Raw genomic sequence first — 15348 nt, forward strand, 5'->3', positions numbered from 1 at the left:
AAACAATTTGGGTTGGGAACTGAAATCCGTTTCTATTATTTGATTTCTTTACTGTGTTTTACCAACTAAGTAAAGTCTATCTCATGAGCAAATGACTCTTCTGAGCGGATTCTCTTTTAATGAATCAATCAAAGACCATTCAGTTATTAGTTTGAATCATTTAAGTCAGTCAAAACTAGGGCTGCCCCCGACTAAAGTTTTTTCTGGTCGACTAGTAGTCGTTAATTTTAAGCATTAGTCAACTAATCACACTTTTATTAATAAACCATTTAAATCATAATACCAAGCTTTTAATTGCCTTCATAGCTTAATAAGCGCTCAAGTGCACTCATAAAGCTTGCGATATCACACCGGCAGAAGTAATGATTATGAATGTGTCAGGGGAAAAACAGTAAGGAGAATGCATTAACATTTTATTAATTCATTGATAAACTAGTGCTTTCTTTGTTCTCGGTTTAAGGGATGAAGTCGGTGACACTGACTCGTCATCTCCGCAGTAGTGATGCGCCTGTATTCATGTTTCATACGGATTACATCATCTGAGCATTTGTTTTCCATTTGAATTGGTTCATTTGAAAGTAGACATTTCGCTCTCTATAAATGCACTGTGAAACATTTCAAGCTGTTTCCACTTATTATTATTATTTAGTAATTAGTTCCACAGAAATTTTACGTTCATTCGATTTCTAACTTCAAAGTGTTGCCTGAATTATTTTTTAGTTTGCTCAACCTTTACTGAACTAGTTTTATAGTCCATTCAGCTAAAATGTTTTAATTGGTCAAACATTAAAAAACTACAGAAAGTTATGTCAATTAAAATTTAACCATTTACTCCATGTGTTTTATATGTTACCTCAACTAAGATTTATTATTTGGGCATCATAAGAAATTGCTGGGGAACTAGGCCTAGTTGTTGCTTTCATATATTTTTATAGTTTAACAAAATTATTAAAAATGATTAACTGGTGTTTATCAATCACTAAAAACAAAACATAGTCGGTGTTTGGTGCCTTGGAAAAACTGACTGGGTTGCATTTGAAATCTTGCAATGATGACAAAGCACTAATGAAAACTTTGGCTAATACCCTGATGGAGACCGAAAAGTACATTTTAAGTTAAAAAAAAACGTGAAACCTTCAGGAATGACGAAAATAATGCGCAGTACAAGCACTATTTAACCGGTGTGAATTTAGCCAAATTAAGCTCAAATTCATTGTAGTAACAGCTTTTGACATTTAAGTGTTTTATGGATTAAACAAGAAGACAACGGTCCCTTAACTTAAATTTCCCTCAGACATATCATACAATGCTTATTAGATGTTTTTATATTTGTTGTACATGTGTGTATAAATATATATGTTTTAAATAAAACATTTACACCATTTTAATATATTTATTGATAAATTCAGTCTAAGTACAAATATTTGTTCAGTGCCACTTGACTCACCTGACGCCTGAACTTGACATACACTTAAATATCCACACATCAACTCATAAAACACTTTCTAAATATCCACTCAAAAAACTGAATATGTTGCATGGTTTTCTCGTTAAGTTTAGTTTAAAAAACAACATTTATTTAGTGGAACTTACCTAACGCGTGAACTTGAAAGATGGCAGCGCTGTTTCTCCCGCAAAGTCACTCAGGGTCGTGCACGTGCGGAATGATTTCAGCATTAGCTGGATTTATTTTAATAAGTTCAGTCAAACTTTGGCATTCTGAATTTGACTGGATTTGAAAATAACCATTCATTTAATGTTTTTAAAATATATTTGTGCAGACTTAATATAATATGTCTTCTCAACTAAGCACAAGCAATAAAATTAGTTCAACTTAAATATTTTTGCCCTTCCAACATTGTTAATTGGATTTTTTTACAGTGTGTTTTCATATCTGTAAGGCAAATACACACAGAGTTTTGTGCTCAAGTTCACAAAGACAGAGACGGCAGAACGCATATTCTGTTTGCTTTCATTATTTTAAAAAAGCACAATGTTTTGTTGCCATTGTGAGTGCACACAAATAAATGTTGGGTCTTTACAAATTCGAGATGTTTTGCTCTTATCTGTATGACCAAAAATGAGGGAGTATTTTAAGAGCAAGTGAGCGCACCAGCGCTTCCATCTGTCCTGTGAAGCGTTATTCAGCTTCCACACTCTGTAAGACAGTTGAATAGCTCATATTTCTCAAGATTAACATTAGATTGAGCAGCCATGTAAAGTTGCTAATACTAACATATTTCAGATGACAAGCCATATTTGAGGTCGATGAATGATAGACGCGCATTTGGATATCCTGTCTGATGTACTGAATTTACCAATCATTAATGATCTGTGCGTCACAGACTGGGTGACTTCATCTTTTTTTTTTTTTTTTTTCTCCGACTAAGTGTCTAATAAAATTTTGGTCGACCAAGCCTCTTCTGAACGATTAACGGTTAGTTGACTATTAGGGGCAGCCCTAGTCAAAACGGTTCCGGTCTTGGTGCATGTCGTTACTTGCGTCATGTCCAACCTTAAATAATCCAGGACTATTATGGTATTATGTGTACTAAAGTGTTATGACACTTGAATTAGAGTAAGTAATTGTTCAAAGAGTGTAGCTTAATTAAACACTTAAAAAAAACATTAAAATCCTAACAAGAAAATACCATATTCTTTTAAATCAACATATTCGAAATCATTCTAATATGCTGATTTGATGGTCAAGAAAACATTTCTTATTATTATCAACAATGAAAACAATTGTGCTGCTTGATATTTTAATGGAAACTGCAATGTATTTTTCTCAGGATTATTTAATGAATAGAAAGTTAAAAAGAACAGCATTTAATAAAAAAAAAAATAATTTCTAACATTATACGTAAATCTATTTACTGTCACTTTTGATCAGTTTAATGCATCCTTTCTGGAAAAAATTTAAAGAAAAAAAATACAAAAAAAATAAAATCTTACTGACCCCAGACTTTTGAATGATACAATCAGTTATTGTTGAAGTAGGCTACTAAACAAATCATTAAGGGACATCAACTGTTAAGAAACAATGTCGTTTGGCTTCATTTTTGCTACAAGTAGCACGACGGCAGTGGTTCACACAGCTTGAGGTATGTTGTTTAAGGTCTAAGATAATAACTAACTTCACTGCATTACAAGCACTGTGTTGATTGTGTAGGTTATGTTAGGTTATTATTAGGTTACATCATCAGCTCTCCAAACACAGATCACATCCCACATCTCCCCATCTCATTTCTTGGGTGGTAGAGTAGCTGTGACAGAATGTCCTGTTGCTTTTGCCACTTGTAAAGTATTAAGAGCTGTCAAATGGTTTGTTTGACCTTGTGCGTTACCCTGGCACCCCCTTCTCTCTTGTACCCTTGCTCGCTTCCAAGCTCCAGGACACAGTGTCTGGAATACAAAGTGTGCCATAAAACACACTTGGATTAAAAAAACATTAATCAGTGTGCAGCAAGGGAGAGGAACACAAATCAGTGTTTTATCTGCCTCTTGCTATTAGAAACATATTTAGCATTAAACTAATGGGGAAAATGAGAAAGACCAGATGGAATCGGTGTACTCACATTTTCTGCACTGATTTAAGGGGAATATTTATGATAGCAATCTTAAAATGAGTAGGCTTTTGATGTTGACATTAAAATTTTGGTCCGTCTGTTGCTTAGAAACTAGACAAATTAGGCAGATGCCTGATTTATTAGAACGTACAAAATCTATGCAAGGTAAAATAAATGTTTATAAACTGTCCGTTTTGTTTACCTGTGTATCATAAACAGTTATGCTAATTTGTTGGGTCACCACTTGATGTGGAAATTATAATGGAACTTGAAGCAAAAACTGTTAAGAATGGCTGTAATAACACATGCAATTACTGCATGATATGATTTTGCTTTTGTCTGCTAACACTGTAAAAGAACTGTGATGAATGTGTGTGCAATTATAGAGGAACCCCCCCCCAAAAAAAAAGCAATATTGCAATTTATGAAAAAAATAAGATTATTAAACTTAAATAATAACTAGTAAGCTATTCCATCAAGATTTACTTTTAGCCTAAATGTGGGCTATACTGCAAGACTGAAGATGTTTTCTTTTTGAAATACATTTTGAAAAATATTTTGTTAATTAAATATCTTTTAAATATATTATCTATCCATTAAAAAATATAGTTCATTGTGCTTCACTGTTTACAACACACATTATATGTGTGTGTGTGTGCCAGGGAAACTTCCAGCTGTTCTGGTTCTTGAGGACACTCTGAGTTTGATGGTGTCTGAATTTATTGTCACGATCCTTCTTCTCACTTGCTGTCAGAAGACAAGCGGTAAAAGACTCAAATGTAAGCAGAGAGGGAGAATTACCCAAAATGCCATTACTGTAAGTACTGTCACATTTTCAAAACAAAAGCTTGTCACATCCTCAGAGGAGACTGAATTTTAGACTTTAGCCCTCCGGTGAATACTTGCATAACAAAGAGACGTTTTGGAAACATTTTCCCTTGATCTCTTTTTAAGCTGAAAGCAGTGAGGCAGTTTTAGGTTTAGGTCTGTTCTACGTATTTCCTGTCTGTGGTGCATATGTGACACATACCACATACAATTTGGTGCCCATATCAACATGTTGTGGTATTCACACGGCATGTGAAAGACCAGAAACATAGTCTATACAATTACCGAAATGTCCTCTATGCAATGTAATGTTCTTATCTTAAAATTATGTTTGGGGATCAGCAACTACCTCATCATTCACGTCATGTGTCACGACTTAGAATATTGCGATGCATCACAGTTACATAATTGGATTGGGATTGACATTGGGCCTAAAGCGTGGGAGAGAGAGTGAATCTGTGGTATCACTTTCAATCTCTCTCATTTGGTTAGCTTCACTTGTGGCCAGTGTTGCATCTTATAGAAGTCTGTGATGCACCATTTTCATACCATCAATTGATCTGTAGAAAATGCTATGCCTGAATGCAAAAAATAAATAAAGAAAGAAAGAAATAAAGAAATTATAAAAGATCCTGAAGTATTAATACCTTATTGTAAAAACATTTGTGTGATAGTAATATGTAGAACATTATCAGTTTAGAAACGCTGAGTTAGAGAAATATAGGATTGTTTTGCTTTTGGCGTACCACAGGGCTCTATATTTGGCCCTAAAATTTTGTCAACAGCAGCACACTCACACCCGTGGGACTTATGGTAAGGCTACAGAATAACCTTTTCTTTCATAGATGCTGTGGTCTCTAAAACAATATCACAATGGAGGACTTCGTCAGAATGCAATGTTATTTCACAGGCTAGGCCTTGGGCTTGTGTTTAGAGCCAATACCAAAGGTCATTGAGGGTGGCAGTTCACCAAGCCACTGGCGCAAACTGGATATTGTGTTTCTAACTTGGGAAGAAAACATTGCAGGTGTGGTTCAAAAAGAGCAGCTTGCTGGGTAAGACTTATCTTGTTCTGCTTTGAAGCTCATGATATCACTGCATGGATGCAAGATAACATTACTTTCAGGTCACTGGCCATTCTTTCTTAAAGCTAGTTGTGTTTTCCTCACTAGGATATTGTTTTAGCTGTAGGTGTCTGTAAAATGATTAAGCTCCTTTTAAAGGTTAAAATAGATAGTGCTGAGATTTATGGCTGTGCAAAATTGCTAAAAGCAATTACATTTCAATATTTTTCAACATGTATGATGAAATATATTTTCAACATTTGGGCATTTGCTATGTCTGGAACCATAATTTCAACCGAACAGCCATTAATCAAAGTGTGTTTCCACCACTTTTTTCCACTTGAAGAATATTTAATAATTACTAGTTTGTCCATCCAATGGACATGGTTTTATTTTTGTAATTTTTTTGATGATGCTAGTGGCACATACATTATATACTGTCACCTTTATGTATAACTAGAAGCACTAATACTTCATCTGTCTTAAGCTTTCATACTCATGAGACAAGGAATTATTCGGAAAACTAGTCTGATGACACTGTCTTTTTAAAGCATAATAAAATATCATGACATTGTGATATCCTGAATATCCAAAAGTATGTATGTTTAAATATAGGCTATATTTCCAGTGAAGTCATCCTGAATATTCAATAAATCGCCTGGTTCTTCTGAGAATCAGCCTGTTTGAACCGGATATGGTCTTAAATCACTAGGTCTCTGTGTAAGCATGATGCATTAACTGTGGGATGTTTCTTAGGATGGGTTTTGATGTTCTGTTGTTTGTGCCGTGTTTGTCTTGGAGCCCCAGTCCTGTTTTTGTTTGGGGCCTTGGGACGTGGGGACGGACACATCGAGCAACCGGTCAAATCTGGATTGAGATGTGGGAACTGGGACGTCCTCACTTCAACAGAAAAGAGGTCATAGCGGGAGCATGTGTGGGGTGCATGCAGCATTTTAAAAATAGTCAGCGTTTTCAGCCAAACAAGCTTTTGTTGACCAGTTTGAGAAGGATGATAGCGACAGAATGTTTATTCTGTGGAATTGAGGGGGCCACTGATTTTCCTCACATCTCTGACATCCAGCTATTCATCACAGACTCTATTGGTTTACAGTGTTTGAAGTGGTTAGTCCGCTTTAATGGCAAAGGATCAGGGTTTAATCAGTTTTTAAAAAAAATCTGATTAAAGTCTGTTCACTATATATACATATATTGTCTTTTTCTTGTTATTTTTATTATTATAAATGTATTGAATATTAAATTACAGTTCTTTGGTTTCCACAAAGCCATAGTATGAATAAAAAGTGGACTGAGACGTGACCCCTACCAATATGGACCAAAATGTTTACTTATATACTACATTTTAAGGGGTCTAAGTTTGGTTATTTTACTTAAAGGTTAAATTATGATTGCATACGTTCTGCATTCATCAGAGAAGGTCATTTTAAATGGAAGGTTTAGTTTTGATTAAACATTACGAAGTCAAAAAGTTAAAAATAAACAAATAAATAAAAATAATATGCACAGATGAGTTGTTCACACTAAGATGCATTTTAAAATAGTTAGGGTGAAATTTAATTTATGCAACTTTTTGGGGTTTTTGTATCACAGCCGAATGAATGCATATATCTTATCTAATGCAAGGTTCATAACAGCTGGATTGCTGGGAATATTGGGACACTGTTTGCTGTGTGTGGGGTTTACTGCAGAGGTTTCCCCTAGTTAGCATTTTGCATCTGTTCTGTGATTGGTGGATGAGCGGCATTCTTGACGTTGCTTAGTAGCGCTTATTTATGTAAAGTCACTGCTTTCCTCATCCTCCTTCCTGAAGTCTCTATCCATTTAAAGCAGAGTATGTAACTCAGTCAGCACTGTTTACAAATTGCAGGTCCAAAATGGAGCGGAGAGCACAAGTCCTCCTGTGTTTATAGAATTAAACAACGACGCTGTTTGTGAAAGGGAATGGAGCGTGTTACTCTCATATTTGACTGCTGTTACATGGCTTGTTGACAGACTTTCTTGTTGTCTCTTTATTGAATTTATCAACACGCTATTTAGGTTAGCATTTTGTTCTTTTTTGTTGGAGCAGCCATGTATCAAACTGGTAGTAGGACTCATACTTGCAGTATTTATTAATATTTCAATGATGCATAAATTACGCTTAACATGATGTTAGAGAGGGCCTGTTTGTGTGGTAATGTAATTAATCATTGTGTGTTGCGAGTGAACAATTTGTTTTTAATGAGAAAAGTGGTGTTTGAAATGGTTTTTAGGGAGTCTACGTTCTGGAGTACTATACTGTTTGCTTCCTTTTAACTTTTACCAAGTAGACTGGACATCAATTCTGTTGAAGGAGTCCAAAAATAACAAGCCTATGATGGGATTTGAACCTGTGAACAGATATGCAGCTGAAACTGAGACTGTGTTTGCATTATTAGACTTATTTATCAAAACCTAGTAGACAATTCTACAATATTAGGACATGCCTCTATGGAATACTTGATTGTGACTAGTTGCTTTGCAGTATTTTTCCGTCAAATATTGTTGTAGGATGGCTGTTAAATAATTGTATTCACTGTTGTTCCTGTCAGATGATTTCCAGACATAACTGTGGTAGTTTTGTTTCTTTTGTATTGCTAATTTTATTTCTAAAATAATGGGGGGAAATCCACTCATTAATATTTCATGTGCATTTCTTTCTTTTTTTAATGTATCCATATAATTATTAAAGAGGCGGATGTATAGTCAAAGCCATTAGTGCTCACAAAATAACATTTTAAAAATTTTTTTTTACTCACAGTTTCTACCCAATAAATATTTTGGAGCTTGACATAAGTAGTAAATGTATTTTAAAAATGCCCCTGAAATGATAAGGTTTTATTGCTTTCCATGACATTTCCAGATCTTTTCAAATTCGGCTGCCTCATATATGCATTTTTCAAGATTTAGTGATTTAAGCTTACTTTAATGCTTGTTTGGTTTATTTTGAGAAGCATTGCTGTAGATTCTGATTCTGGAATGTGTATTCGTGCAGGTAGCCTATATTCCCCAGTGTTGATGTGTTTCCTTATTATCACAAGACTTTGGTAATAAAATGTGGTGGTGTTTCCTGGTGGTTTACATGTGTCACACTTCGATGATCAGTCTGAAAATAGACACATGCTATTAATAGTAGTGTGTGAATTTTGGGAGATCAGAACGCTGATTTATAAATCCATCCCATTTGATCAAGCTCATCTGTTCCTTCAAAAAGTGCCATATCCAAAACAGGAAATGACTCTGGACCAGCTTGTAATCTTTCAACTAAACAGACATTTCCTGCTCAACTTGTTTTTTGGACTCTTTCTTTTTTACCATATATTCCAGTTAAGACCCCTGCTCCGCCCCCATCTCTCTCTCCCTCCTTTTCCCTCTCTTTCTTTGGTTTGCTTCTTATGGACAAAAATCCTGAAATCTCAGTAGATGTTATTAGTTTCTCATGCTGGTTATTTGTTGTTGCTGCCTTCACTTGGCCTTCATCTCTTATTTGATTTTCCAGTAATTTCTGGCATCAATGTTCCCTCTATTTTTTTGTTCTTGCTAAGCAAAATGTATTTCTGTTGGACAGACATAGGTTGTTTATTTGGGTTATCACCACATTTTGGTGATGTTATATATAGAAATAAAATGTATTGCAAAAAATGTTCGCTTTAGACTATTTAGGCTGACTGTGTCAGGATGATTATGCTGTTTAATTCTGCAGTGTCTCATTTCTGCATGTCCATCTTCTATTATTGGACAAAAGCATGCCACAGATAATTGCTGTTTTAAAGAAATAGTTTACCCAAAAAAGAAAATATGCTGAAAATGTACATACCCTCAGGCCATCTAAGATGTAGATGAGTTTGTTTCTTCATCAAAACAAATTTGGAGAAATTTAATATTATGTCAAATGCTCACCAAAGGATCCTCTGCAGTGAATAGGTGCCGTCAGAATCAGAGTTCAAACAGCTGATTAAAAACATCACAAAAATCCACAAGTAATCAACACATCTGACATCTTTATGATGTTTTTAATTTCAAACTGTTGCTTCTGGCTAAAATACAAGTGTATTGCTTTCTCCGGCGAAAGGTCATCTTGTCTGAATCAGGCAAGAGATATGCACAGATAAAAACACTGTTTACAAGTGTAAACATTCCAAATTCCAAAACATTTCTAAAGAAATATGTCATGGGTTTTGATGTGTGAGGACAATAGGTGATAAACGTTTTTACTAGAGGAAGCATTATTGTAGATTATGGTTTCATATTTTGGCCAGACGTAACAGATTAAAGTTAAATGCCTTAATGATGGAATTGTTTCTTGTTTATTTCATTGATGTGTGTGACTTGTGGATTATTGTGATGTTTTTGGACTCTCAGTTGTTGGACTCTCAGTTTGACGGCACCCATTCACTGCAGAGCAAGTGATGTAATGCTACATTTCTCCAAATCTGTTTCGCTAAAGAAATAAACTCATCTACAACTTTCAGCACATTTTCATTTTCGGGGGAGCTCTTCCTTTAACACTTTGCTTTTGTGATATATCCTTTACACTCACTCTAGATTACAGATTCACATTAATTATCATGTAAAGTCAGAATGTTGGAATTCATACAAATTTAGGCTAATGCATATATATTATTATAGTCTGTTTTGGATCATGCTATTCACGTTTCTTAGGTAACGTTGTCTGTACAGTCATTTTGGCTCTTGATTTCGGGTGTCTGTGTGATTGCAGACAGTGTGACACATGGTCTGTTACACATTGTGTTTTCACCCCTAATGCATCAAAGACATGTTGGCTCTTGCAGTTCTGTTGTGAACCGTTTTGGTTAATGTGACTTCATTCAGATTCTTACATATCTGCTTCATATAACACAAGACAGTGCTCTTTGGGCCTGCTATCAATCCCTCCGGAGAGAGGGGGGCTGGCTATTGTCGTGTCATTCAGGTCTGACTCCGTCCCTTTTCGTTTCTCTGCAGGTGAACTGTCCTCCACTGTAGTATCCCGTCCGAGCTAAGGACATGGAGGAGTGCGAGTCCCCCCCTGCCAGATTCAAGAGGAGGGCCTGGGCTCAGAGCCGAGGCTCCTGGCAGGCTTCTGAGTCTCAGGACCAGGGCGCAGAGGAGCCGCTGTCTGCCCAGCCTATGGAGGATAAGACTTCGACAGCCTCAGAAACAGGTACTGTGCTTCTGTTAATGGCGTAACGGCTCAGATCTGTTTGTTTCTGTACTAACAGATACTACATACTAGAGAAATTAAACTAATCGAGCAGCCATGTAGATTCAAAATATTTATTGCAAGAACTAAGATAAGTAGAATGTGTATTCAATTGTGTATTGCTTTTACGTCATTAACTTTTTATTTTGGGCTGATACCAATACCTAATATTTTAACAGGACATTTGCCTATTATGGATTGTATTGTCTTTAAATGTAACTGAGCTGCTTTTACCATACTTTTACATGAATTAAGCCTACAGATAACAGTCTGCATTTTGTGAATGTCAGCATTTATCGAACTATAAAGATTGGCGTGATATTTCTATTTTCAAATGCAAACCATACAGTTGTCATTTTTATCATTTATATCTGAGATTCCCAACTCGATGCTGGGATTTTGGGGGTTAGAAGCTCTTTGGGAAGGTGTACTGGAAGCTGTAATGCGGTATTGAACACAGCAGGGAGAGATTACAGAGGTTTGGCTGCTGGGCTTGGCATTTGATTCTTATTTCAAGTCACAATAAACCAATTAAGAGCAAGTAAAGGTTTCTGGAAAACGAAAGAATCGCAGACCACAGTGGTAGTTCAGAAAACCACTCTGTGTGAGTCGTCACTGTTAGATTTGTTGTTTACTCTTTGCTTGTTTTTGCTTTTAAGGAAATTAATTTGTTTATTACACGGAACAGTTACTTGTATTTTTTTTCTCCTCAGGTCGTAAACCAAATCAAGTAGAGAACTGGCTCAGGACCTGCAGGTGAGTTACCTAACAAACTCGCTGCTCATAAAATACAAATGCAAATGGTGTGAGAATGATCTGTGTACACGCCACAGTATGACGTGAATTGGTAAGTAAACAAAACGCTCAGATGCGGCATAGAAAAGCATTCTGTCCTTTGTCTTTGGTGTCTCTGACAAGCAGTAAATTTGAGAGATTTGTGTGAATAGTTCAGTGGATTCAGACCGTGATTTTCCCAGAGTCAGGAAAGTCGTTACTTGTGAGGACTGACTATTGTTCTTTGTGCTGCCGGGTTTTTTTGGTGGCTTGTTTGAGTCCTTTGGGGCCCATTACTGCTGAAGTTTTCCTCAGAGAGTTTTTAGTCTTTCTCTCTATACTGCCAGGCTGCTTTTTGTTTTTTTAAGCTCTGAAGCGTAGGAGGAAAAAGCCATTGATTTACTTAGTAGATATACGTCCTCCATGACCAACATAAACCTTCCATGTGAAAAACAAAACAGAGATTCCAGAATTTCTGGTACGTGTCCCTGTCATCCGTTTCATCTCGTGATCTAGAAGGAAGCCGTATGTTTGTTTGAATTTGCAGGTAATTTGGCTTAACGTCACTTACTCACGTTTTCACAGAGAACATGTAAGCACCGTTTGTTGTTGATGATGTCATATTTAATTGCTGTTTGAAGTTTTGAATTTAAAAGCTGGAATGAATCCAAAAGTGATTTTGACCACTGCCAAGTGCTGTACTCACTGTATTTTTTTTTTCTTTTTTTTTTTTTTTTTGGTACAGTGAAGGAATAAACAACTTGTTTAGAATTAAGTTATGGTGCTGTTTCAGAGTAAAGAAAATTACTAAAATGGGCCCACATCATGTTTGAAAAATCAATTTTTAAATGTTTTTAAAGGTCCCTCCTGCTGAACAATTCTGCATTTATTTTAACAAAAAAGTTATGAAATATTATGAAATATTTATACAATTAAAAATAGCTACTTTTTATTTGATTATATGTTAAAATATAATTTATTCCTGTATGGCATAGCTGAATTTTTAGTAGCCATTACTCCAGTCTTCTGTGTCACATGATCCTTAAGAAGTCATTTTAATATGCTGATTTGGTGCTAAAGAAACATTTCTTATCATCATCATCATCATCAATTCTGATGAATAGAAAGTTAAAAAGAACAGCACTTATTTTGTGTAACATTATAAAAGTGTTAGTAACATTATAAAACATTATTGTCACTGTTGATCAATTTAATGCATCCTTGCTGGATAAAAGTATTATTGTATTTATTTATTAAAAAAGAAAAAAAAAGATCATACATACCCCAAACTTTTGAAACTTTAGTATATGTAATAAAATTGTAGGATATAATTGTTTATCATACTGTGTATATATATATATATATATATATATATATTATATATATATATATATATATATTATATATTAGTGCTGTCAAACGATTAATCACGATTACATCAATATTATAAAATATTATAAAATATTTTTTTTGTTCACATAATATATGTGGGTGCACTGTGCATATTCATTATGCATATATAAATACACACACACACAGTATATATTTTGAAATTATTTAGATGTATTTATATGTATATATTTATATTCATATAATTTATATTATATATAAATATATTCAATGTATAAATATAACAAGTTTTTTTAATAAATATATACATGAATGTGTGTGTATTTATTTATACATAATAAATATACACAGTACATACACATATATTATGTAAACAAAATCTTTAATAAATGAACAGACAAAACACATAACAGCACTAATACACACACACACACAAATATATATATATATAACTTTTACTAAAAACAAAACTCATACACATTTTGTGTTCTACTACCTGTTATTAAATGTAAATAACCAGTTTGAGATGGCATTAAGAGTAAATAATGGCAAAATTAATTTTTTGGGCTGATCTCTTCCTTCACAGTTGATTTAATCAAATGCTCCTAGTGTCAGTGCCCCCAATGAACCCAGATGCAGCATGTTTGAGCATCAACACCACACACTAGGTCAATAAAAATACCTCGTGCTTGTCCTATTCCCAATTCCTGCTCATTATCATTAAACACACACGAGACAGACATCCTCCTACAGCCTGACAGGAAAAGTAAGTGTCTCTATTGCTGAGAGTTTGCTCGATATCCGGAGCGGTGGTGCTGCCGCTGGTGTTGTGAAACATGGCCAGCGTGCGGCAGAACGCGAGCTATTCTTAGCCTCGTTTTACATGGTGTGTGTTTTTTCTCACGCCGTTCGGATCTCCAGGTGTCTAGATGAAAGTGGCAGGGGACTTCGAAGGCAGCCTTTTGTAAGTGTCGAGACGACAAGTTCATGCCAAGAGAATCTGTGTCAGCGCTTTGCTAAAGTAAAATAATACTTCAAGAGAGGGAAAGCAGTTTGTTTGTGTGTTTCTGCTCGAGTGACATTTTTTAGGGAGAGATTTGGCGAGTAGAAAGAGGATATGACGTGTTATTGATCTTTCAACAGGACTCCTCTCGGGGCCTCTTTGGACGAACAAAGCGGCAGTCCGTCCAGAGGTGAGTCTATCATCTTCTTCAGACGAAATTGCTGTGTTTATCTGCATTTACAGATGTTTTCTATGTAAGTCTGAAGTAGGTTTTACTGCAAAAAGTTACTCAACTGCCTGCTGACTCTTTTCTCTACCACTCCTTGTGAACTTTGGAGCAAGGTCTCTCACATTGCACTACAGCGCATGCACATTCACTGGCACACACACACGCACACTGCTTTGGGGCCAATAGCAGACCCCCACACACTCCAGGCAAAGAAGTGCCTGATTAGACGAATGTTTCCTCAGAGTTTAATGCTAAACAGGACCGAATCCAAGAGCAGGATAATGTGTTATGGATCAGGTCGTTCAAAACTGCATTGGCATTATTTCAGATAACTACTTAGGTAAGGCAATTGCACTTAAGAGTAAATATTTACCGTTAACCTCTCAGTGCGTGCGAGCTAAAGCCACATTCGGGCTTTGAAGTGCTACTTGGATGTGTTGGAGAGTTTTTTATTGGGAAGAGAATGGGGAAATGATCACTTGTTTGGCACAATGGGTCAGTGCAAAGTGTTTGCTCTCTTAAAGCTGTTCTCTTTGCTTTTTTTTAGGACCATTAAAGAATGGCTGTAGCTTTGAAGATGACCTGTCCCTGGGAGCTGAGGGTGAGTACTCTCCACTTTCCGCCTCAATCTGACGTAATTGCTTTCAAGTGTGCTCCTTTGTGAGGAATCTGACAAATAATTTCAAGAATTCCACATAGATTTTTTGAGGTTGAACCGACCGACAATCAAGAATGACTGCTGCCGTTGTTTTGTTGTTAATGTAGTATATCATTTGTCGAGTTTTGTGCTGATTAGTCTTTGTTTTCTCTTTGGATTATGTGCTGTTTTGAGTTTGTACAAGGACACAGGGCGACATGCACACACTTGCATGTGATACTCAGGTTAAAAGACTGGTCTTGGCACATCAGATAAATTATCTCTGGTTTCATGGTTTGCACCCAATGGCCCATGTGTTAGCGGGTGTGGAACGCTTTAAAAAAAAAAGTGACTTTGCATCTCACTTTTTATTCCACAAGGTCTCAATGTCAGAAATGTAGCAGAAGTCTGTTGTTAGCTGACAATTATTTGCAATCAGGAATTATTTTACACCTTTTTTTTGTTGCATGATCAGGGTCCAAAATGGAACATTTTCCAATCATAAATATTTATCATCACCCCTTTAAATTATTTATCTAAAAGGATTTGCTGAATTTTTGTTTAAAAAATAAATTAATTTGTTAGATTAATATTGTACATGATGTCCACTAACTTTATAAAGAGAATGTTTAAAAACAAATAAATATTATGTATT

At 35.5% G+C, this 15348-nt stretch overlaps 1 protein-coding gene across 5 annotated transcripts in view; it reads left to right on the top strand.

Moving 5' to 3' along the window:
• The window catches only part of LOC109097552 (protein ITPRID2-like), a 50903-nt gene that overhangs the window by 8581 nt on the left and 26974 nt on the right, over nucleotides 1-15348 (top strand). For 2 of the 5 annotated variants that reach the window (XM_042731754.1, XM_042731752.1), the window contains exons 2-5: nucleotides 10463-10661; nucleotides 11414-11456; nucleotides 13968-14017; nucleotides 14604-14657. In XM_042731754.1, coding sequence (XP_042587688.1) covers nucleotides 10505-10661; nucleotides 11414-11456; nucleotides 13968-14017; nucleotides 14604-14657 — 304 coding nt within the window. In that variant the 5' untranslated portion in view covers nucleotides 10463-10504. Of the gene's footprint in view, nucleotides 1-10462; nucleotides 10662-11268; nucleotides 11305-11413; nucleotides 11457-13348; nucleotides 13789-13967; nucleotides 14018-14084; nucleotides 14397-14603; nucleotides 14658-15348 lie in introns of those variants that run through there. The other 3 variants (XM_042731757.1, XM_042731755.1, XM_042731756.1) reach the window with 3 other exon arrangements.

The sequence above is a fragment of the Cyprinus carpio genome, chromosome B9 (genome assembly GCF_018340385.1).
Source record: "Cyprinus carpio isolate SPL01 chromosome B9, ASM1834038v1, whole genome shotgun sequence".
NCBI lineage: Eukaryota > Metazoa > Chordata > Actinopteri > Cypriniformes > Cyprinidae > Cyprinus > Cyprinus carpio.